The sequence below is a fragment of the Oncorhynchus nerka genome, linkage group LG3 (assembly GCF_034236695.1).
Source record: "Oncorhynchus nerka isolate Pitt River linkage group LG3, Oner_Uvic_2.0, whole genome shotgun sequence".
Classification (NCBI taxonomy): Eukaryota; Metazoa; Chordata; class Actinopteri; order Salmoniformes; family Salmonidae; genus Oncorhynchus; species Oncorhynchus nerka.
Genome location: NC_088398.1, coordinates 3,165,205 through 3,189,762, shown reverse-complemented (window position 1 = coordinate 3,189,762; position 24,558 = coordinate 3,165,205). Strand labels below are relative to the sequence as shown.

At 48.5% G+C, this 24,558-nt stretch overlaps 1 protein-coding gene across 1 annotated transcript in view; it reads right to left on the bottom strand.

The window, feature by feature from the left end:
* Positions 1–24,558, bottom strand: part of LOC115115186 (nuclear pore membrane glycoprotein 210-like) — a 107,712-nt gene that overhangs the window by 64,454 nt on the left and 18,700 nt on the right. The window contains exons 16-23 of the mRNA XM_065006480.1: positions 18,605–18,796; positions 15,889–16,081; positions 15,541–15,611; positions 15,366–15,470; positions 1,056–1,157; positions 782–910; positions 544–671; positions 289–421 (exon numbers count right to left, since the gene is read on the bottom strand). Of these exons, the coding sequence (XP_064862552.1) occupies positions 289–421; positions 544–671; positions 782–910; positions 1,056–1,157; positions 15,366–15,470; positions 15,541–15,611; positions 15,889–16,081; positions 18,605–18,796 (1,053 nt within the window). The remainder of the gene's footprint in view (positions 1–288; positions 422–543; positions 672–781; positions 911–1,055; positions 1,158–15,365; positions 15,471–15,540; positions 15,612–15,888; positions 16,082–18,604; positions 18,797–24,558) is intronic.

The window sequence follows — 24,558 nt, the reverse complement described above, 5'->3', positions numbered from 1 at the left end:
ACATCAGGACTGTATACTATAGTTTTATGGTGTGTTGTGACAGTACAACAGGACTGTATACTATAGTTTTATGGTGTGTTGTGACAATACATCAGGACTGTATACAGACTGTATACTATAGTTGTATGGTGTGTGTGTTGTGACAATACATCAGGACTGTATACAGACTGTATACTATAGTTGTATGGTGTGTTGTGACAATACATCAGAACTGTATACAGACTCTTTACTATAGTTTTATGGTGTGTTGTGTGCATTGCTCTGCTGGGGTTATGATTGGTTGTCTACCTGTAGCTGTTTGTGAGAGGAAGTCCGGACACTCCCACTGCTGTCCACTGCAGACAGGTGAAGACTGACCACTCCCACTGTATGACCCGACACACGGTAACCTACGGAGACGCTGTCCAACGGCCCTGCAGGCCTACTCACACACACGTTTATGTACCATGTTGACTAAATATTTCACACATCTCTATCCAGTGAAATGTTTCTTAGGAATGTGGACATAACAGACAGAATGTACACACACACACGGGTACTCACTCCACAGTGAGGATGGGTGAGGAGGGGGTCAGTTTGAGGTGCATCAGAGGAAGGTAACGATGTAGGAACGGTTGCCTGTTAGAGTCTAGAACACGCACACGAACCAGAGCACTGTGGTCCACCTCCACCTGACACACACACACACACACACACACACACACCAAATGTGGTGTCCTATAATCCAGCATGGTTGTAAAGAGCAACTCTCCTTCATCCAACAGAATGAGAGGACACTCACAATGTCAACAAAGTCTATCTGGAAGTCAGTGATGTCAGAAATGGAGATGGAGGTCACGGCAGGGTCAGCAGAGGTCAAACACAGGTCATAGGCCAGGATGGAGGAGAGGCCGGGCCGCAGGGGAGACACCTAAGAGACATCACAAGCCTGACTTAGCAGCACTCTGTGGACCGTAGTCAGAACTCCTTGACTATGGGCAGCGTATGTGTGTTAATGGTGAGTTTGTGTGTGTGTGTGTGTGTGTGTGTTAATGGTGAGTTTGTGTGTGTGTCACCTGTACAACATTGCTGTTCTCCAGGTAAGTGATGTTGGCCAGCTCTCTGTCCTGAAGACGAACCAAGAAGTGTCCTGAACCCTGAACCAATGTCAGGTTCTCCTAGAGAGAGAGAGATATGAGAGAGAGAGCGAGAGAGAGAGCGAGAGAGAGAGCGAGAGAGAGATAGACAGATAGAGATATGAGAGAGAGAAAGACAGAGATATATAAGTGAGAGAGAGAGAGAGAGACAGATATGAGCAAGAGAGAGAGACAGACAGAGATATATTAGGGAGCGAGAGAGAGAGACAGACAGACAGAGAGAGATATGAGGGAGAGAGAGAGAGAGAGAGAGAGAGAGAGAGAGAGAGAGAGAGAGAGAGAGAGAGAGAGAGAGAGAGACAGACAGACAGACAGACAGACAGACAGACAGACAGACAGACAGACAGACAGACAGACAGACAGACAAAGAAATATGAGAGAGAGAGAGACGGAGACAGACAGACAGACGGAGAGAGAGATATGAGGGAGAGAGAGAGAGACAGACAGAGAGAGAGAGATACGAGAGAGAGAGACAGAGACAGAGAAATATGAGAGAGAGACAGACAAGCAGACAGAGAGAGAGAGATATGAGGGAGAGAGAGAGAGACAGAGCAGGCTAGAGGTCATAATCAGACGAGCTCCTGCATTTTTCAGCATTTTCTTAAAAAAATATAGTTTTAGAGTTAGATAAACTTGGATTTTCTGTCAGGAACATATACAGGATGCTACCCTACTCAAAACCTACAACCTGATTTTGGATAGAATTACAGAATCACCTGGAAGGTTTACAACTACGACAGCAAATTCTCTGGAAAACAACAGAAACCTGAAAACATCATCCAACCTGGAACTGAGTGAGTAATGTTTAGTTTGAAACTATATTTTATTTCCATAAGCCAAGAAGAAAAATACACTACATTACTTTATAAGGACTGAATTCTGCCAAGCATGATACAGCTTCAATTAGCACTGACGTGTCAAGTGAGAGGTGTCAAAGCCCTTTAGCCCAACAATGGCAGGAGAGTCAAACAGTCGACTCCATCCAAATGGAGAGGCCTTAGAAGCTGCCTCCCGCTGTTCAGTGGTAATTAAAATAGAGTACCCTGTGTATGTAAAGAATGATAAGGCAAGAAAAGATTACAAAATGAAGCTCCTTATGGAAAATCAAGAGACACTTTTTGCTATTACAAAAATGGGAACATCAGCAAGCTTATCTTCCAAACAAACCATCCCCTGGCATGGCACAGTGCTATATTAGCACACTACCCCTTTGTTAAGAGAGGGAGTGTTAACGAGGGGTGGAAACTCAGGATACTTGACAACGAGGACTCTGAGTCAGCTAATATAAATCTCTATAAGTCTGGAACAGTAATGGTACAGGGTAACCCCAAACAGTTTCAGCAGGACTTTCACCTAATCAAAAAATTAGCCCAGCAGGAGAAGCTCTCCCTTGAGAAAGATACCCCCACCCCGAGCGGGTCAGACCAGACCTCTTCATTATATAACGTCAACCATGCCCACACCCCATCTAGGCCCCCTCAGATCAGACCTATGCCCCCCTGACCACCCCATAAACCCCACCCCCTGCAACATGGAAGTCACACATACGCCCAGGCAGTGAGCGGGAAAACAGGCCCAACATCCACTTTTACACTAGCTGAAGCCAATGGCATGTACCAGATGCTCAGCAGGCTCTGCTCACACTTACTGGCCTGAGGCCAAACCACACGACCAACAACATTGGACACTTTATGGAACACAAAGCCTTCACTATATCATCCTGGAATATCCAAGGCCTGAGGTCATCTGCCTTTGGCCTAAAGAGCAGGAACCCGGACTTCACCAAAGAAATCGGTAATACAGACATTGTCATTCTGCAAGAAACCTGGTATAGAGGAGACGGACCCACTGGTTGCCCTCTAGGTTAGAGAGCTGGTAGTCCCATCCACCAAACTACCAGGTGTGAAACAGGGAAGGACTCAGGGATTATGCTAATTTGGTATAGAGCAGACCTAACTCACTCCATTAAATTAATAAAACAGGAACATTTACATTTGGCTAGAAATTGAAAAGGAAATGATCTTAACAGAGAAAAATTAGTCAATGGTAGGCTTCGAGGGGACTCCTATGGTAGGTACACCTATAGCTCATCTCCTGGCAGTAGTACTGTAGACTACTTTATCACTGACCTCAACCCAGAGTCTCTCAGGGCGTTCACAGTCATCCCACTGACACCCCTATCAGACCACAGCAAATTCACAGTCTACTTGAACAGAGCAATACTCAATCATGAGGCATCAAAGCCAAAGGAACTGAGTAACATTAAGAAATGCTATAGATGGAAGGAATACAGTTTGGAAACCTACCAAAAAACAATTAGGCAACAACAAATTCAATCCCTTTGAGACAATTTCCTGGGTAAAACGTTCCACTGTAATAGTGAAGGTGTAAACTTGGCAGTAGAAAATCTTAATATTATATTTGACCTCTCAGCTTCCCTATCAAATCTAAAGATCTCAAATAGAAAACTGAAGAAAATGAACAACAATGACAAATGGTTTGATGAAGAATGCAAAAATCTAAGAAAGAAATTGAGAAACATGTCCAACCAAAAACATAGAGACCCGGAAAACCTGAGTCTACGCCTTCACTATGGTGAATCACTAAAACAATACAGAAATACACTACGGTAAAAGAAGGAACAGCATGTCAGAAATCAGCTCAATGTAATTGAAGAATACATAGACTCTAACCACTTCTGGGAAAATTGGAAAACACTAAACAAATAACAACACAAAGAATGATCTATCCAAAATGGAGATATATGGGTAAACCACTTCTCCAATCTTTTTGGCTCTTTAACAAAGAATAAAGAGCAAAAACATATACAGGATCAAATACAAATCTTAGAATCAACTATTAAAGACTACCAGAACCCACTGGATTCTCCAATTACCTTGACTGAGCTACAGGACAAAATAAAAACCCTCCAACCCAAAAAGGCATGTGGTGTTGATGGTATCCTCAATGAAATGATAAAATATACAGACAACAAATTCCAATTGGCTGTACTAAAACTCTTTAACATCATCCTTAGCTCTGGCATCTTCCCCAATATTTGGAACCAAGGACTGATCACCCCAATCCACAAAAGTGAAGACAAATTTGACCCCAAAAACTACCGTGGGATATGCGTCAACAGCAACCTTGGGAAAATCCTCTGCATTATCATTAACAGCAGACTCGTACATTTCCTCAATGAAAACAATGTACTGAGCAAATGTCAAATTGGCTTTTTACCAAATTACCGTACAACAGACCATGTATTCACCCTGCACACCCTAATTGACAACCAAACAAACCAAAACAAAGGCAAAGTCTTCTGATGCTTTTTGTTGATTTCAAAAAAGCCCTCGACTCAATTTGGCATGAGGGTCTGCTATACAAACTGATGGAAAGTGGTGTTGGGGGTAAAACATACGACATTATAAAATCCATGTACACAAACAACAAGTATGCGGTTAAAATTGGCAAAAAACGAGACGGTGCACGTGATGCCGCGGTGCTGAGCAGACGTTGACAAACCAAGCTCTTCAAAGTTATTCTATTATTACCTATATAACAACATTGAAACAATATTCTAACATTGGCTGATAAATTGTCAAGTACTTACCTTCCCAAAGATCGATGGACCTCCGACCGAGAGGCAAGAAGGACGACCAAAACGTAGTTGATTCCCAAGATAACGATAACGCTACAGCTAGCAAGATTAGCATTAGCCCTCATAACTCAGACGACAGTTCCAGACTGTTGCTCTCAGCAGCCTCTTGCGAGCCTGCCAACATGCTGGCTACTCTCCTCCGGGATATTCAGGATGGTAACAGACGTCTTTCTATGAAAATTGATGAGAAATCGGCTGAACTCCATTCTTCCATTGATGACCTGAAATCCTCCATGAATGATCTCCTTTAGAGAACGACTGAGGCAGAGTTGTGCATTATAGCACAGTTGAAGATACCATCGCTAGACATGACCAGGTCTTCACACAACTGCAAAAGGACAATGGCTACCTCAAAAACAAGGTAGATCAGATGGAGAACCAGAGTAGATGTAGTAATATCCGTGTGGTGGGATTGAAAGAGGACAGCGAGGGCCGTGACCCGGTCCGTTTCTTCACTCAATGGATCCCGGAGGTCCTAGGCATAATCAACTTCACCAAGCCACTGGAAATCGAACGCGCCCACAGAACATCAGCGCCGAAACCCCGGCCAGATGAGCCCCCACGAGCCGTCCTGATCAGATTCCTCCGTTTCCAAGACAGAGAGAAGTTACTGCAACTCGCAAGAGCCAAAGGGGACATCACCATCGATGGCAAGAGGGTCAGCCTTTTCGCGGATATGAGCGCGGATCTCGCCAGACGTCGCAAGCAGTTCAGACCTGCCGCCAAAGCACTGAAGGAGAAGAACATCACCGGCTACCTCATCCACCCTGCGCGGATGAAAGTTCAGTACAAAGGCCGAAGCCATCTCTTCAACACACCGGGAGAAGTGCACACTTTTCTCAAAGAACTGAACAACGTCTGAGCCAGGACGGTCTCTCTGGGGGATAAGATGCAACGTCTGAGCCAGGACGGTCTCTCTGGGGGATAAGATGCAACGTCTGAGCCAGGACAGTCTCTCTGGGGGATAAGATGCAACGTCTGAGCCAGGACGGTCTCTCTGGGGGATAAGATGCAACGTCTGAGCCAGGACGGTCTCTCTGGGGGATAAGATGCAGTTTGTTTGTTTTCTCTTATCCGGACTAAACTGCTGATATCTTCCGGTCGCTATAATTAATTTGTACATTTTCAACTAACCGTATCTTTCCTGGGTGAGTTCTATTACATTTACAGGAGAGTACATTTTGGTTTAGTCCATATCCACTGGGCGAAGCAAATAAATGGGCTTAGGCCAACTGCTTCCCCCCTCATTTATGTTAAACTTTCAAGCAGCCCTTACCGTGGGCAGTAAATATTCAGCCATAAATATCTATTCACGTTTGTTTTCAACTTAGAGAGCTCGCAGGTTTTAGTTTACGCCAAGGTTTAGCTAGTAAGAGCAAGATGGAAAGCGAGCAGCAACTTATCTCTACAAGTGTATTCATGTTTGATTGTTGGGACTGTTGTTTTAGTCTGACAATCGGGGTGGGTGGGATTTTTATTATTTTTTTCTTCCTTTTTTCTATGTTTATTGTTTCCTTCCTAAAGAGACACACAGGTCACTTCTGTGTTCAAACCAAAGTTGAAACATTTCCTAACTATCTAAATATGATAGATTTCCATTCAGTTACATATTTGAAACCCAACCTATGCTTAATCCACGAAAATATGTCACATTCAACGTAAAAGGTCTTAACAGCCCGATTAAAAGGAAAAGAGTCTATACATACCTTAAGAAATTAAAGGCTGACATTGTGTTGTTACAAGAAACACATCTTACAGCCAGTGAACACAAGAAAAGAACAGGGAATGGGTAGGACAAGTTTTTGCGTCCTCTTTTAACTCCAAAGCAAGAGGAACTGCAATTTTGATAAGTAGACACATCCCCTTCTGCGTCAACAACACCATCTCTGATCCCTCGGGCAGGTTTGTTTTTGGTGCAGGGGCATATGTTTTCAGAGTCTTGGACCCTATTGAATATTTATGAATATTTATGCAACTGAAAGCAGAGGAAAGTAAGAGGACAATTGCTGCTATAGAAACTCTTACTAATGAGATATCTTTCCACCCTACTGAAATTAATAATACTTTTAAGAAATACTATGAAGACCTCTACACTTCCCAATCAAGCGATGATCTATTAGAGATCGACTCCTTTCTCTCCTCTCTCAACCTCCCATGCCTGTCATGGGAAGACAACGAGCATCTGAGTGAACACTTCTCAGTTCCTGAATTGTTGGAGGCCATTAAATCCTTACCTTCTAATAAATCTCCTGGGGAGGATGGCTTCCCTCCAGAGTTCTATAAAGAATTTAGGGAGCTGTTGGTCCCCTACCTTATGGAGGTACTTAAAAAAGCCAGAGAAGACAACTGCTTTCCAGTCTTTCTCTCAAGCAGTGATTACTGTAATCCACAAGAAAGGGAAAAACCCGCTAAAGTGCACCTCCTATAGACCAATCTCTCTCCTTAACACAGATTGTAAACTGGTCACCAAGATGCTATCTAAGAGACTGGAGTCATGTCTTCCCCTGTTGGTCAACCCAGATCAGACTGGCTTCATAATTAATAGATTGTCCTCCAATAATCTCAGAAGGTTCTTTGATATAATTCACCTTACTAACAAAAACAAAATACCTAGTGTCGCAGTCTCCCTCGACGCTGAACAGGCCTTTGATAGGGTTGAATGGCCATACCTCTCGCATCTTGGAAAAGTTTGGTTTAGGTACCGTGTTTGTAAATTTGATAAAATCACTCTACAAATCTTCTAAAGCTAGGATTGCTACCAATGGGATTACTTCCTCCACTTTCCCTCTTTATAGGGGGAACAGACTGCCCAAATAGCCCCCACCTCTTTGCCCTCGCCATCGAACCGTTGGCTGAGGCTATTAGAACGTGCCCTGACATACATGGCTTTGAGGTGGGCCCCCATACCCATAAATGATCACTCTTTGCGGACGACCTTACCTTATTTCTAACAAACCCAGAACACTCCCTCTCTCACTTGCAGATCCTACTACAGTGTTATAGTTATTTCTCTGGATATAAGGTCAATTTTGATAAAAGCGAAATATTACCGTTGTCTGTCTTTGACCATCATATCATCAAGCACAAGTTTCCTTTTAGATGGTCGCCTATGGGCTTCACATATTTGGGCATAATGGTGGATGGTAATCTGAACAACCTCTATAAACTCAAGCTGGCCAGTTTGTTGCAAAAGGTGGAGGGTGACCTTTGTAAATGGATGGACTTACCTCTCACTCTACTGGGTAGAATCAATGTAATTAAAATGAATGTCCTGCCCAGAATTCTATATCTGTTTCAATCTCTCCCTATCCCTGTGCCCGCAGCATTCTTTTCTACTCTCGACAAGCTGACCAGACATTTACATTTACATTTAAGTCATTTAGCAGACGCTCTTATCCAGAGCGACTTACAAATTGGTGCATTCACCTTATGACATCCAGTGGAACAGTAGTGCATCTAAATCTTTTAAGGGGGTGAGAGGGATTACTTTATCCTATCCTAGGTATTCCTTAAAGAGGTGGGGTTTCAGGTGTCTCCGGAAGGTGGTGATTGACTCCGCTGTCCTGGCGTCGTGAGGGAGTTTGTTCCACCATTGGGGGGGCAGAGCAGCGAACAGTTTTGACTGGGCTGAGCGGGAACTGTACTTCCTCAGTGGTAGGGAGGCGAGCAGGCCAGAGGTGGATGAACGCAGTGCCCTTGTTTGGGTGTAGGGCCTGATCAGAGCCTGGTGGTACTGAGGTGCCGTTCCCCTCACAGCTCCGTAGGCAAGCACCATGGTCTTGTAGCGGATGCGAGCTTCAACTGGAAGCCAGTGGAGGGAGCGGAGGAGCGGGGTGACGTGAGAGAACTTGGGAAGGTTGAACACCAGACGGGCTGCGGCGTTCTGGATGAGTTGTAGGGGTTTAATGGCACAAGCAGGAGCCCAGCCAACAGCGAGTTGCAGTAATCCAGACGGGAGATGACAAGTGCCTGGATTAGGACCTGCGCCGCTTCCTGTGTGAGGCAGGGTCGTACTCTGCGGATGTTGTAGAGCATGAACCTACAGGAACGGGCCACCGCCTTGATGTTAGTTGAGAACGACAGGGTGTTGTCCAGGATCACGCCAAGGTTCTTAGCGCTCTGGGAGGAGGACACAATGGAGTTGTCAACCGTGATGGCGAGATCATGGAACGGGCAGTCCTTCCCCGGGAGGAAGAGCAGCTCCGTCTTGCCGAGGTTCAGCTTGAGGTGGTGATCCGTCATCCACACTGATATGTCTGCCAGACATGCAGAGATGCGATTCGCCACCTGGTCATCAGAAGGGGGAAAGGAGAAGATTAATTGTGTGTCGTCTGCATAGCAATGATAGGAGAGACCATGTGAGGTTATGACAGAGCCAAGGGCCTAGAACAGAGCCCTGGGGGACACCAGTGGTGAGAGCACGTGGTGTGGAGACGGATTCTCGCCACGCCACCTGGTAGGAGCGACCTGTCAGGTAGGACGCAATCCAAGCGTGGGCCGCGCCGGAGATGCCCAACTCGGAGAGGGTGGGGAGGAGGATCTGATGGTTCACAGTATCGAAGGCAGCCGATAGGTCTAGAAGGATGAGAGCAGAGGAGAGAGAGTTAGCTTTAGCAGTGCGGAACGCCTCCGTGATACAGAGAAGAGCAGTCTCAGTTGAATGACTAGTCTTGAAACCTGACTGATTTGGATCAAGAAGGTCATTCTGAGAGAGATAGCGGGAGAGCTGGCCAAGGACGGCACGTTCAAGAGTTTTGGAGAGAAAAGAAAGAAGGGATACTGGTCTGTAGTTGTTGACATCGGAGGGATCGAGTGTAGGTTTTTTTCAGAAGGGGTGCAACTCTCGCTCTCTTGAAGACGGAAGGGACGTAGCCAGCGGTCAGGGATGAGTTGATGAGCGAGGTGAGGTAAGGGAGAAGGTCTCCGGAAATGGTCTGGAGAAGAGAGGAGGGGATAGGGTCAAGCGGGCAGGTTGTTGGGCGGCCGGCCGTCACAAGACGCGAGATTTCATCTGGAGAGAGAGGGGAGAAAGAGGTCAGAGCACAGGGTAGGGCAGTGTGAGCAGAACCAGCGGTGTCGTTTGACTTAGCAAACGAGGATCGGATGTCGTCGACCTTCTTTTCAAAATGGTTGACGAAGTCATCTGCAGAGAGGGAGGAGGGGGAGGGGGAGGAGGATTCAGGAGGGAGGAGAAGGTTGCAAAGAGCTTCCTAGGGTTAGAGGCAGATGCTTGGAATTTAGAGTGGTAGAAAGTGGCTTTAGCAGCAGAGAGAAAGGGAAAATGTAGAGAGGAGGGAGTGAAAGGATGCCAGGTCCGCAGGGAGGCGAGTTTTCCTCCATTTCCGCTCGGCTGCCCGGAGCCCTGTTCTGTGAGCTCGCAATGAGTCGTCGAGCCACGGAGCGGGAGGGAGGACCGAGCCGGCCTGGAGGATAGGGGACATAGAGAGTCAAAGGATGCAGAAAGGGAGGAGAGGAGGGTTGAGGAGGCAGAATCAGGAGATAGGTTGGAGAAGGTTTGAGCAGAGGGAAGAGATGATAGGATGGAAGAGGAGAGAGTAGCGGGGGAGAGAGAGCGAAGGTTGGGACGGCGCGATACCATCCGAGTAGGGGCAGTGTGGGAAGTGTTGGATGAGAGCGAGAGGGAAAAGGATACAAGGTAGTGGTCGGAGACTTGGAGGGGAGTTGCAACGAGGTTAGTGGAAGAACAGCATCTAGTAAAGATGAGGTCGAGCGTATTTCCTGCCTTGTGAGTAGGGGGGGAAGGTGAGAGGGTGAGGTCAAAAGAGGAGAGGAGTGGAAAGAAGGAGGCAGAGATGAATGAGTCAAAGGTAGACGTGGGGAGGTTAAAGTCGCCCAGAACTGTGAGAGGTGAGCCGTCCTCAGGAAAGGAGCTGATCAAGGCATCAAGCTCATTGATGAACTCTCAGAGGGAACCTGGAGGGCGATAAATGATAAGGATGTTAAGCTTGAAAGGGCTGGTAACTGTGACAGCATGGAATTCAAAGGAGGCGATAGACAGATGGGTAAGGGGAGAAAGAGAGAATGACCACTTGGGAGAGATGAGGATCCCGGTGCCACCACCCCGCTGACCAGAAGCTCTCGGGGTGTGCGAGAACACGTGGGCGGACGAAGAGAGAGCAGTAGGAGTAGCAGTGTTGTCTGTGGTGATCCATGTTTCCGTCAGTGCCAAGAAGTCGAGGGACTGGAGGGAGGCATAGGCTGAGATGAACTCTGCCTTGTTGGCCGCAGATCGGCAGTTCCAGAGGCTACCGGAGACCTGGAACTCCACGTGGGTCGTGCGCGCTGGGACCACCAGATTAGGGTGGCCGCGGCCACGCGGTGTGGGAGCGTTTGTATGGTCTGTGCAGAGAGGAGAGAACAGGGATAGACAGACACATAGTTGACAGGCTACACAAGAGGCTACGCTAATGCAAAGGAGATTGGAATGACAAGTGGACTACACGTCTCGAGTGTTCAGAACGTTAAGCTTACGTAGCAAGAATCTTATTGACTAAAATGATTAAAATGATACAGTACTGCTGAAGTAGGCTAGCTGGCAGAGGCTGCGTTGTTGACTATGTAGGCTAGCTGGCATTGGCTGCGTTGTTGACACTACACTAATCAAGTCGTTCCGTTGAGTGTAATAGTTTCTACTGTGCTGCTATTCGGGGCTAGCTGGCTAGCTAGCAGTGTTGATTACGTTACGTTGCGTTAAAAGAACGACAATAGCTGGCTAGCTAACCTAGGAAATCGCTCTAGACTACACAATTATCTTTGATACAAAGACGGCTATGTAGCTAGCTATGTAGCTAGCTACGATCAAACAAATCAAGCCGTTGTACTGTAATGAAATGAAATGAAAAATGTGATACTACCTGTGGAGCGAAGCGAAATGAGACCGGATTGTTGAGTGCAGAAGTTCTGTTCGGTAGACGTTGGCTAGCTGTTGGCTAGCTAGCAGAGTCTCCTACGTTAAGGACGACATAAAACTACACACTCTAAACTACACAATTATCTTGGATACGAAGACAACTATGTAGCTAGCTAACACTACACTAATCAAGTCGTTCAGTTGAGTGTAATAGTTGTGCTGCTAATCGGTAGACGGTGGACTAGCTAACGGTGGACGTTAGCTAGCTGGCTAACTGCAGGGCAGTGTAGACTGCGTTAGGACGACGAAATACGATAATTACGCAATTATCTATGATACAAAGATGGCTATGTAGCTAGCTAAGAAGAAATTGCTAAGATTAGACAAATCAAACCGTTGTACTATAATGAAATGTAATGAAATGTAATACTACCTGCGGACCGAGTGCAGATGCGACCGCTCGCTCCAACCCGGACGGTATATCTGGCACGGAAAAACCCCTAGGGTTGGCCTGGATAAACTGACCTTTGATTACAGTCAAGGGGGCTTAAACCTCCCCAATTTTAGAATGTACTACTGGGCTGCACAGTCTAGGTTTCTGGCTCAGAGGATTGACAATGGTCCCTCTCCCTCATGGTTGAACATTGAAAAGCTTGAGGTAAATGATGACACCGGTGCAGAATTGTTTTACAAATGGGACAGAAAATCTATAAAAACCATCACAGACAACCCTTTAATCATACATTCTGTCCTGGCATGGTGCAAACTGCATGAGCTGTTCAGACGAGGGGGATTTCTTTCCCCTAAAACCCCTTTATGGAACAATAGATTGATTCCTATGTTTTTCCAGAATAGTAACTTTAGACCATGGTCTGATAAGGGTACCACTCTTCTGGAACATTGTTACGAGGAGGAAGTTCTTATGTCTTTTGATCAGCTGAAACAGAAATACCACTTGCCTAACAGGGACTTCTTTAGCTACCTACAACTACGAAACTTTATTAGGGTGACTCAAGGTACAATGGAACCTACCTAAGATGTCACCTATTGATCAACTCTGCCACGCAGACCAACCACTGTTCAAGACCATTTCCCGTGTTTACGATACTCTTATGTCAGGACTAACACTGCCTGAGCTAGATAAACCCCGACTAAGATGGGAAAAAGATCTGGATCTTGATGAGGGTCTATGGAGTGACCTATGCAGGGATGTTGTTACATCCACATTGAACTCCAGATACAGACTGATCCAGTTTAATTTCCTCCATCAGCTCTATATCACCCCATCTAGACTGCACAAGTTCAACTCTGATATCTCCTCCCTATGTTTTAGATGTGGCTCAGATGAAGGAACATTCCTCCATTCCACTTGGCAGTGTTCAAAACTACACAGTTTCTGGCAGGGGATATGCGATACCATATCCTCAATTCACAGGGTTGCATTCCCTTTAGACCCGGAGGTCTGTCTACTGGGCAACTTTACTAACACCAATCTTATGCAAAGCCATACTATATAAAGCTAACAGAAATATTGCTAGCGATTGCCAAGAAATAAATTGGATTCCTCCCTGCCAGTTGCAATGTGGCTATCGGAAGTTAATAGTTGTATCCCACTGGAGAAAATCACTTACTGCTTGAGGAATAAGTTAGACATTTTACAGAATTTGGCAACCTTTTATTGACTATATGGAGAATCTCCCCCCACATCACATTGATTGAATCTCTATATAATCCTCACATAATGTTTCATACGTCATGTATAATATGTAGCCTACGGCAGGTGACCATATGATCCAATGTCTCTTTTTTTTAATTGTATGTTTGTATATATAATTATATATATATATATATATATTTTTTTTTTACGCTCGTCTGTTACTGCCACTTTGTCCTATTGTTGTCTAATATCCTTTCACTTTTGTTTTGAATGTTCTTAATTGGAAAATGCAAAAATAAAAATAATTTTTTTTAAAGTAAAAATTGGAAAAAACACATTTCTTCACACAGGGCCGTGGGGTGAGACAGGGATGCAGCTTAAGCCCCACCCTCTTTAACATATATATCAACGAATTGGCACGGGCACTAGAAAAGTCTGCAGCACCCAGCCTCACCCTACTAGAATCTGAAGTCAAATGTCTACTGTTTGCTGATGATCTGGTGCTTCTGTCACCAACCAAGAAGGGCCTACAGCAGCACCTAGATCTTCTGCACAGATTCTGCCAGACCTGGGCCCTGACAGTAAATCTCAGTAAGACCAAAATAATGGTGTTCCAAAAAAGGTCCAGTCGCCAGGACCACAAATACAAATTCCATCTAGACACCATTGACCTAGAGCACACAAAAAACTATACATATCTTGGCCTAAACATCAGCGCCACAGGTAACTTCCACAAAGCTGTGAACGATCTGAGAGACAAGGCAAGAAGGGCATTCTATGCCATCAAAAGGAACATAAAATTCAACATTCCAATTACGATCTGGCTAAAATCAGTCACAGAGCCCATTGCCCTTTATGGTTGTGAGGTCTGCTCACCAACCAAGAATTCACAAAATGGGACAAACACCAAATTGAGACTCTGCATGCAGAATTCTGCAAAAATATATATTGTGTACAACGTAGAACACCAAATAATGCATGCAGAGCAGAATTAGGCTGATACCCACTAATTATCAAAATCCAGAAAAGAGACGTTAAATTCCATAACCACCTAAAAGGAAGCGATTCCCAAACCTTCCATAACAAAGCCATCACCTACAGAGAGATGAACCTGGAGAATAGTCCCCTAAGCAAGCTGGTCCTGGGGCTCTGTTCACAAACACAAACACAACCCACAGAGCCCCAGGACAGCAACACAATTAGACCCAAGCAAATCATGAGAAAACAAAAAGATAATTACTTGACACATTGGAAAGAATTAACAAAAAAACAGAGCAAACTAGAATGCTATTTGGCCCTAAACAGAGAGTACACAGTGGCAGAATACCTGTCCACTGTGACTGACCCAAACTTAAGGAAAGCTTTGACTATGTACAGACTCAGTAAGCATAGCCTTGCTATTGAGAAAGGCCACCGTAGGAAGACCTGGCTCTCAAGAGAAGACAGGCTATGTGCACACTGCCCACAAAATGAGGTGGAAACTGAGCTGCACTTCCTAACCTCCTGCCCAATGTATGACCATATTAGAGACACATATTTCCCTCAGATTACACAGATCCACAAAGAATTCAAAAACAAATCCAATTTTGATAAACTCCCATATCTACTGGGTGAAATTCCACAGTGTTCCATCACAGCAGCAAGATTTGTGACCTGTTGCCACAAGAAAAGGGCAACCAGTGAAGAACAACCCATATTTATGCTTATTTATTTTCCCTTGTGTACTTTAACCATTTGTACATTGTTACAACACTGTATATATATATAAATATATATATATATAATATGACATTTGTAAAGTCTTTATTGTTTTGAAACTTCTGTATGTGTAATTTTTACTGTTAATTTTTATTGTTTATTTCACTTTTGTATATTATCTACCTCACTTGCGTTGGCAATGTTAACACATGTTTCCCATGCCAATAAAGCCCCTTGAATTTAATTGAGAGAGAGGGGAAAGTCATGCATTAAATCCGATAGGTTATTCACAGTGGCATTGGCAATGTTTAAGAGTAGTTATAAAGGCTTTATAACACTCACAGTGACATCAGGGTGGTTATAGAGGGTTATAGCACGTTTGTCCCACAGCACGTCCTCCACCAGTCTCAGATGCACAGACGCAGTCAGCGGTGTTGCCCATGAGTCCTACAATACAACACACACAGAGTTATAATACACACGCATGCACACACACACGACACACACACACACTTACCTGTACAGGTGTGAGGGCCACAGTGATGGTGACTGTCCCTGTTAGATCGTGGGCGCGGAACACCTGACGACCTGCAACACAGAGACAACCAATCAGAACTCTGCATGTACACACACCGCCTATCAGCATCCACTTCTGAAAATGTTAGGGGCCTGACAACACGGCCTCTCTGATTCTATTGAAATCCCCTCAACACAATCCCCGATAACTGGTACTTGTGTGGTAACGAGCATCCCTTTAACAAACCATTTAATCAACGACCATAAAACATACTAAACACCACACACGCACACAATCTCTATTGTGCCTGGATCTCCACTAGGCTGAACGAGTAATGAAAACCCTGACCGTGCAGTTTGCTGTGGCCGCTGGGTGTGTGTGTGTCTGCCAGGCCCATGTGTGTGTGTGAGGGCAGGGACAGCAGGGAGTAGTTAGAGGTCAGCCAGTTCACTGAGCACGAGCTGAAGTTGTCAAACTGCACCCCCCGGTGGTCAAACACTGCTAACTGCAGCACAGCATCCCTGCTACTGGACACAGACAACTAGAGAGAGCGAGAGAGAGAGAGCGAGAGACATAGAGAGAGACAGAGAGAGAGGAGAGAGAGAGAGAGAAAGAGAGAGAGACAGAGAGAGAAAGAGAGAGAGAGAGAGAGAGAGAGAGAGAGAGAGAGGGGAGAGGAGAGGGAGGGAGGGGAGGGAGGGAGGGAGGGAGGGAGGGAGGGAGGGAGGGAGGGAGGGAGGGAGGGAGGGAGGGAGGGAGGAAGAGGAGACAGGAAGACGTTACGGGGACGAGGTTTCATATAATATGACTGGCCCAAACAAATTCCATTTACGTCCTAAAAGTAAACATAGACACAATGCAAACATGAACAGAGTGATGGGTAAAGTGTTGTTAGATAAGGAGAGATGCAGACGGAGAGTGGGAGAGAGGCAGACGGAGAGTGGGAGAGGTAGACAGAGAGTGGGAGAGACGCAGGTGGAGAGTGGGAGAAAGGTAGACAGAGAGTGGGAGAGAGGTAGACGGAGAGTGGGAGAGAGGTAGACAGAGAGTGGGAGAGAGGCAGACAGAGAGTGGGAGAGATGCAGACGGAGAGTGGGAGAGAGGAAGGACGAGGGTGGGAGAGAGGCAGACAGAGAGTGGGAGAGAGGTAGACAGAGAGTGGGAGAGAGGCAGACAGAGAGTGGGAGAGAGGCAGACAGAGATTGGGAGAGAGGAAGGCAGAGGGTGGGAGAGAGGCAGACAGAGAGTGGGAGAGAGGCAGACAGAGAGTGGGAGAGAGGCAGACGGAGAGTGGGAGAGAGGAAGGCCGAGGGTGGGAGAGAGGCAGACAGAGAGTGGGAGAGAGGCAGACAGAGAGTGGGAGAGAGGTAGACAGAGATTGGGAGAGAGGCAGACAGAGAGTGGGAGAGAGGCAGGCGGAGAGTGGGAGAGAGTCAGGCGGAGAGTGGGAGAGAGGCAGGCGGAGGGTGGGAGAGATGCAGACAGAGAGTGGGAGAGAGGCAGACGGAGAGTGGGAGAGATGCAGACAGAGAGTGGGAGAGAGGCAGACGGAGAGTGGGAGAGAGGCAGGCGGAGGGTGGGAGAGAGGCAGGCGGAGGGTGGGAGAGAGGCAGGCGGAGGGTGGGAGAGATGCAGACAGAGAGTGGGAGAGAGGCAGACGGAGAGTGGGAGAGAGGCAGGCGGAGGGTGGGAGAGAGGCAGGCGGAGGGTGGGAGAGAGGCAGGCGGAGGGTGGGAGAGATGCAGACAGAGAGTGGGAGAAAGGCAGACGGAGGGTGGGAGAGAGGCAGGCGGAGGGTGGGAGAGAGGCAGGCGGAGGGTGGGAGAGATGCAGACAGAGAGTGGGAGAGAGGCAGACGGAGAGTGGGAGAGAGGCAGGCGGAGGGTGGGAGAGGGGCAGGCGGAGGGTGGGAGAGGGGCAGACACACCATATGCTAGAAGAGCGTTTTGGTCTGAGCTACTTGGTGAAACATCTGTTTGGGTCATTAAGATAAGCAAAGAGAGGACTGAGTGCTGTGTGTGTGCTGTGTGAGTGTGTGTGCTGTGTGAGTGTGTGTGCTGTGTGAGTGTGTGAGTGTGTGTGTGTGTGTGTGTGTGCGCGGTGTGTGTGCGCTCTGTGTGTGTGTGTGTGCGTATGTGCTGACTGATTGGTCATTCCCATCCCAACAGGAAGTAGAGACATTGCAGTAGAAGTGTGTTTATTAGTTTGCTCAGTGGAGAGAGGGCACTGTACACTGAGAACACTACTGCAATATGGCTACTACCCTGAGTGGCGGCCAGTCTCTTTTAGGTTTCAACAAAAATTTGCTTTGCCTCTACAAGCAGCCTCTTAAACCACAAGGATAAACAGAATGGATATCGTACTCTAGTTCTATTTCAAATCAGTCACACATTCTCATCTGCAATTTTCACAGGCAATTTGTGTGAAAGAGGCCCTGATTGCAGTCAACAGGTTTTCTGTGTGTGTGTGTTTGTGTGTGTGCTCCAATGTCCTTTTCCTTGGTGAAAAATCCCCCTTTCACACAAACGTTGTTGTGAAGACAGATACAGGAGTTGCTATGGAGACCACCATCACTTTTCTCAGGCACAAGTAATAGGAGTGAGAAGGAGGGAGGAGAGAGGAAGGGAGCGAGGCATGTGTCTGTGTGTGATAGAGGGAAACAGAGATAAACTAGGAGAGGTTAATGAGGGCAGAGAGAGAAAAAAAACAAAAGGAAATATGAAAAAGTGAGAGACAGAGAGAGACAGAGACCGAGAGAGATAGAGATAGAGAGACCGAGAGAGATAGAGACAGAGAGAGACCGAGAGAGATAGAGACCGAGAGAGATAGAGAGAGACAGAGAGAGACCGAGAGAGACAGAGAGAGACAGAGACCGAGAGAGACAGAGACCGAGAGAGATAGAGATAGACCGAGAGAGATAGAGAGATAGAGAGACCGAGAGAGACCGAAAGAGACAGAGAGAGACAGAGACAGAGAGAGACCGAGAGAGACCGAGAGAGATAGAGAGAGACAGAGGTGGGGAAAGGGGAGGTAAAGAGACTATGAGCGATAGAGAAAAACTCACCAGACTGGCAGGATAGTGGGGCTCAGGGCACGGGTGGGACAGGGAGGATGGAGGGATGGAGGGAGGAAAGGAGGGGAGGAGGGAGAGAGAGAGAGAACCCGGGGCGCTGCAGTCTACTCTCACTCTGCTCCGCTCTACTGAGGGATCCTGGTTCAGAGGACCTGGGGAGTTCCCACTGCTGAACACCAGCCACTACACACACAGAGACACACACAGTTGATTCAGAGGCAAATACTTACATTTAAATGGAATATTGTCTTGTATTTGTATCTGAGAAATTGGTGTCAGCTTCAATAAGAATGTTTTACTGTCAGTCAATAAACTCTATAAAGTCCATGTATTGTCAATTAGCTAAAGACATCACACTAAAACAGACCCTGTCCCTCCCTCCCTTCATCTGAAACACAAACCCCTGTCCCTCCTTCCCTCCCTTCCTCCATCTGAAAACACACACACCTGTCCCTCCCTCCCTCCCTCACTCCCTTCCTCCATCTGAAAACACACACACCTGTCCCTCCCTCCCTCCCTTCCTCCATCTGAAAGCACACACATCTGTCCCTCCCTCCCTCCCTTCCTCCATCTGAAAACACACACCCCTGTCCCTCCCTCCCTTCATCTGAAACACACACCCCTGTCCCTCAATCCCTCCCTCCCTTCCTCCATCTGAAAACACACACACCTGTCCCTCCCTCCCTCCCTCCATCCATCTGAAACACACACACTCCTGTCCCTCCCTCCCTCCCTCCTCCTCCATCTGAAAACACACACACCTGTCCCTCCCTCCCAACCTCCATCTGAAAACACACACACCTGTCCCTCCCTCCCTCCCTCCATCTGAAAACACACACACCTGTCCCTCCCTCCCTCCCTCCATCTGAAAACACACACACCTGTCCCTCCCTCCCTCCCTTCCTCCATCTGAAAACACACATACCTGTCCCTCCCTCCCTCCACTTGAAAACACACACACTTGTCCCTCCCTCCCTCCATTTAAAAACACACACTTCTGTCTCCCCTCTGAAACACAAACCCCTGTCCCTCCCTCCCTTCCTCCATCTGAAAACACACACACCTGTCCCTCCCTCCCTACATCCATCTGAAACACACACACCTGTCCCTCCCTCCCTCCATCTGAAACACACACACCTGTCCCTCCCTCCCTTCCTCCATCTAAAAACACACACTCCTGTCCCTCCCTCCCTCCATCTGAAAACACACACACCTGTCCCTCCCTCCCTTCATCTGAAACACACACCTGTCCCTCCCTCCCTCCCTTCCTCCATCTGAAACACACACACCTGTCCCTCCCTCCATCTAAAAACACACACTCCTGTCCCTCCCTCTAAAAACACACACACCTGTCCCTCCCTCCCAACCTCCATCTGAAAACACACACACCTGTCCCTCCCTCCCTTCCTCCATCTGAAAACACACACACCTGTCCCTCCCTCCCTCCCTCCATCTGAAAACACACACCTGTCCCTCCCTCCCTCCCTCCATCTGAAAACACACACACCTGTCCCTCCCTCCCTCCCTCCTCCATCTGAAAACACACACACCTGTCCCTCCCTCCCTCCCTTCCTCCATCTGAAAACACACATACCTGTCCCTCCCTCCCTCCACTTGAAAACACACACACTTGTCCCTCCCTCCCTCCATTTAAAAACACACACTTCTGTCTCCCCCTCTGAAACACAAACCCCTGTCCCTCCCTCCCCTTCCTCCATCTGAAAACACACACACCTGTCCCTCCCTCCCTACATCCATCTGAAACACACACACCTGTCCCTCCCTCCCTCCATCTGAAACACACACACCTGTCCCTCCCTCCCTTCCTCCATCTAAAACACACACTCCTGTCCCTCCCTCCCTCCATCTGAAAACACACACACCTGTCCCTCCCTCCCTTCATCTGAAACACACACCTGTCCCTCCCTCCCTCCCTTCCTCCATCTGAAACACACACACCTGTCCCTCCCTCCATCTAAAAACACACACTCCTGTCCCTCCCTCCCTCCATCTGAAAACACACACTCCTGTCCCTCCCTCCCTTCCTCCATCTGAAACACACACACCTGTCCCTCCCTCCCTTCATCTGAAACACACACACCTGTCCCTCTCTCCCTCCCTCCATCTGAAAACACACACACCTGTATCTCCCTCCCTCCCTCCATCTGAAAACACACACACCTGTCCCTCCCTCCCTCCCTCCCTCCCTCCCTCCATCTGAAAACACACACAGCTGTCCCTCCCTCCCTTCCTCCATCTGAAAACACACACACCTGTCCCTCCCTCCCTCCCTCCCTTCCTCCATCTGAAACACACACACCTGTCCCTCCCTCCCTTCCTCCATCTGAAACACACACACCTGTCCCTCCCTCCCTTCCTCCATCTGAAACACACACACCTGTCCCTCCCTCCCTTCCTCCATCTGAAACACACACACCTGTCCCTCCCTCCCTCCATCTGAAACACACACACCTGTCCCTCCCTCCATCTAAAACACACACTCCTGTCCCTCCCTCCCTCCATCTGAAAACACACACACCTGTCCCTCCCTCCCTTCATCTGAAACACACACCTGTCCCTCCCTCCCTCCCTCCCTTCCTCCATCTGAAACACACACACCTGTCCCTCCCTCCATCTAAAAACACACACTCCTGTCCCTCCCTCTAAAAACACACACTCCTGTCCCTCCCTCCATCTGAAAACACACACACCTGTCCCTCCCTCCCTCCATCTGAAAACACACACTCCTGTCCCTCCCTCCCTTCCTCCATCTGAAACACACACACCTGTCCCTCCCTCCCTTCATCTGAAACACACACACCTGTCCCTCCCTCCCTCCCTCCATCTGAAACACACACACCTGTCCCTCCCTCCCTCCCTTCCTCCATCTAAAAACACACACACCTGTCCCTCCCTCCCTCCCCTCCCTCCGAAACACACACCCCTGTCCATCCCTCCCTTCCCCAATCTGAAAACACACACACCTGTCCCTCCCTCCCTCCCTCCCTTCCTCCATCTGAAACACACACACCTGTCCCTCCCTCCCTCCCTCCATCTGAAACACACACACCTGTCCCTCCCTCCCTCCCTCCCTCCATCTGAAAACACACACTCCTGTCCCTCCCTCCCTTCCTCCATCTGAAACACACATTCCTGTCCCTCCCTCCCTCCCTTCCTTCATCTGAAACACACACACCTGTCCCCCCCTCCATCTGAAACACACACCTGTCCCTCCCTCCCTCCCTCCATCTGAAAACACACACTCCTGTCCCTCCCTCCCTCCCTTCCTCCATCTGAAACACATACACCTGTCCCTCCCTCCCTCCCTCCATCCATCTGAAAACACACACACCTGTCCCTCCCTCCATCTGAAACACACACACCTGTCCCTCCCTCCCTCCATCTGAAACACACACACCTGTCCCTCCCTCCCTTCCTCCATCTAAAAACACACACTCCTGTTCCTCCCTCCCCCTACATCTGAAAACACACACACCTGTCCTCCCCCCCTCCCTCCCTCCCTCCCCCCCTCCCTCCCTCCATCTGAAAACACACACTCCTGTCCCTCCCTCCCTTCCTCCATCTGAAAACACACACTCCTGTCCCTCCCTCCCTTCCTCCATCTGAAACACACACACCTGTCCCTCCCTCCCTCCTCCTCCATCTGAAAACACACACACCTGTCCCTCCCTCCTCCTCCATCTGAAACACACACACTCCTGTCCCTCCCTCCCTCCCTTCCTCCATCTGAAAACACACACTCCTGTCCCTCCCTCCCTCCCTTCCTCCATCTGAAAACACAAACACCTGTCCCTACCTCCCTCCATCTGAAACACACACACCTGTCCCTCCCTCCCTCCATCTGAAACACACACACCTGTCCCTCCCTCCCTTCCTCCATCTGAAAACACACACTCCTGTCCCTCCCTCCCTCCATCCATCTGAAAACACACACACCTGTCCCTCCCTCCATCTGAAACACACACCCCTGTCCCTCCCTCTCTTCCTCCATCTAAAAACACACACTCCTGTCCCTCCCTCCCTTCCTCCATCTGAAACACACACCCCTGTCCCTCCCTCCCCTTCCTCCATCTAAAAACACACACTCCTGTCCCTCCCTCCCCCTACATCTGAAAACACACACCCTGTCCCTCCCTCCCTTCCTCCATCTGAAAACACACACTCCTGTCCCTCCCTCCCTTCCTCCATCTGAAACACACACACCTGTCCCTCCCTCCCCCCTACATCTGAAAACACACACTCCTGTCCCTCCCTCCCTTCCTCCATCTGAAAACACACACTCCTGTCCCTCCCTCCCTTCCTCCATCTGAAACACACACACCTGTCCCCCTCCCTCCCTCCCTCCATCTGAAAACACACACACCTGTCCCTCCCTCCCTCCCTCCATCTGAAACACACACACTCCTGTCCCTCCCTCCCTCCCTTCCTCCATCTGAAAACACACACTCCTGTCCCTCCCTCCCTCCCTTCCTCCATCTGAAAACACAAACACCTGTCCCTCCCTCCCTCCCTTCCTCCATCTGAAACACACACACCTGTCCCTCCCTCCATCTAAAAACACACACTCCTGTCCTTCCCTCCCTTCCTCCATCTAAAAACACACACTCCTGTCCCTCCCTCCATCTGAAAACACACACACCTGTCCCTCCCTCCCTCCTCCATCTGAAAACACACACTCCTGTCCCCCCTCCCTCCCTCCTCCATCTGAAACACACACACCTGTCCCTCCCTCCATCCCTTCCTTCATCTGAAACACACACCCTGTCCCTCCCTCCCTTCCTCCATCTGAAAACACACACACCTGTCCCTCCCTCCCTCCCTCCATCTGAAAACACACACTCCTGTCCCTCCCTCCCTTCCTCCATCTGAAAACACACACTCCTGTCCCTCCCTCCCTTCCTCCATCTGAAACACACACACCTGTCCCTCCCTCCATCCCTTCCTTCATCTGAAACACACACACCTGTCCCTCCCTCCCTTCCTCCATCTGAAAACACACACACCTGTCCCTCCCTCCATCTGAAACACACACACCTGTCCCTCCCTCCCTTCCTCCATCTAAAAACACACACTCCTGTCCCTCCCTCCCTCCCTCCATCTGAAACACACACCCCTGTCCCTCCCTCCCTTCCCCAATCTGAAAACACACACACCTGTCCCTCCCTCCCTCCCTCCCTCCCTTCCTCCATCTGAAACACACACACCTGTCCCTCCCTCCCTTCCTCCATCTGAAACACACACACCTGTCCCTCCCTCCCTTCCTCCATCTGAAACACACATTCCTGTCCCTCCCTCCCTTCCTTCATCTGAAACACACACACCTGTCCCTCCCTCCCTCCATCTGAAACACACACACCTGTCCCTCCCTCCCTCCCTCCATCTGAAAACACACACTCCTGTCCCTCCCTCCCTCCCTTCCTCCATCTGAAAACACACACTCCTGTCCCTCCCTCCCTCCCTTCCTCCATCTGAAACACATACACCTGTCCCTCCCTCCCCTCCATGTGAAACACACACACCTGTCCCTCCCTCCCTTCCTCCATCCATCTGAAAACACACACACCTGTCCCTCCCTCCATCTGAAACACACACACCTGTCCCTCCCTCCCTCCATCTGAAACACACACACCTGTCCCTCCCTCCCTCCATCCATCTGAAAACACACACACCTGTCCCTCCCTCCATCTGAAACACACACACCTGTCCCTCCCTCCCTCCATCTGAAACACACACACCTGTCCCTCCCTCCCTTCCTCCATCTGAAAACACACACACCTGTCCCTCCCTCCCTTCCTCCATCTAAAAACACACACACCTGTCCCTCCCTCCATCTGAAACACACACACCTGTCCCTCCCTCCCTCCATCTGAAACACACACACCTGTCCCTCCCTCCCTTCCTCCATCTAAAAACACACACCTCCT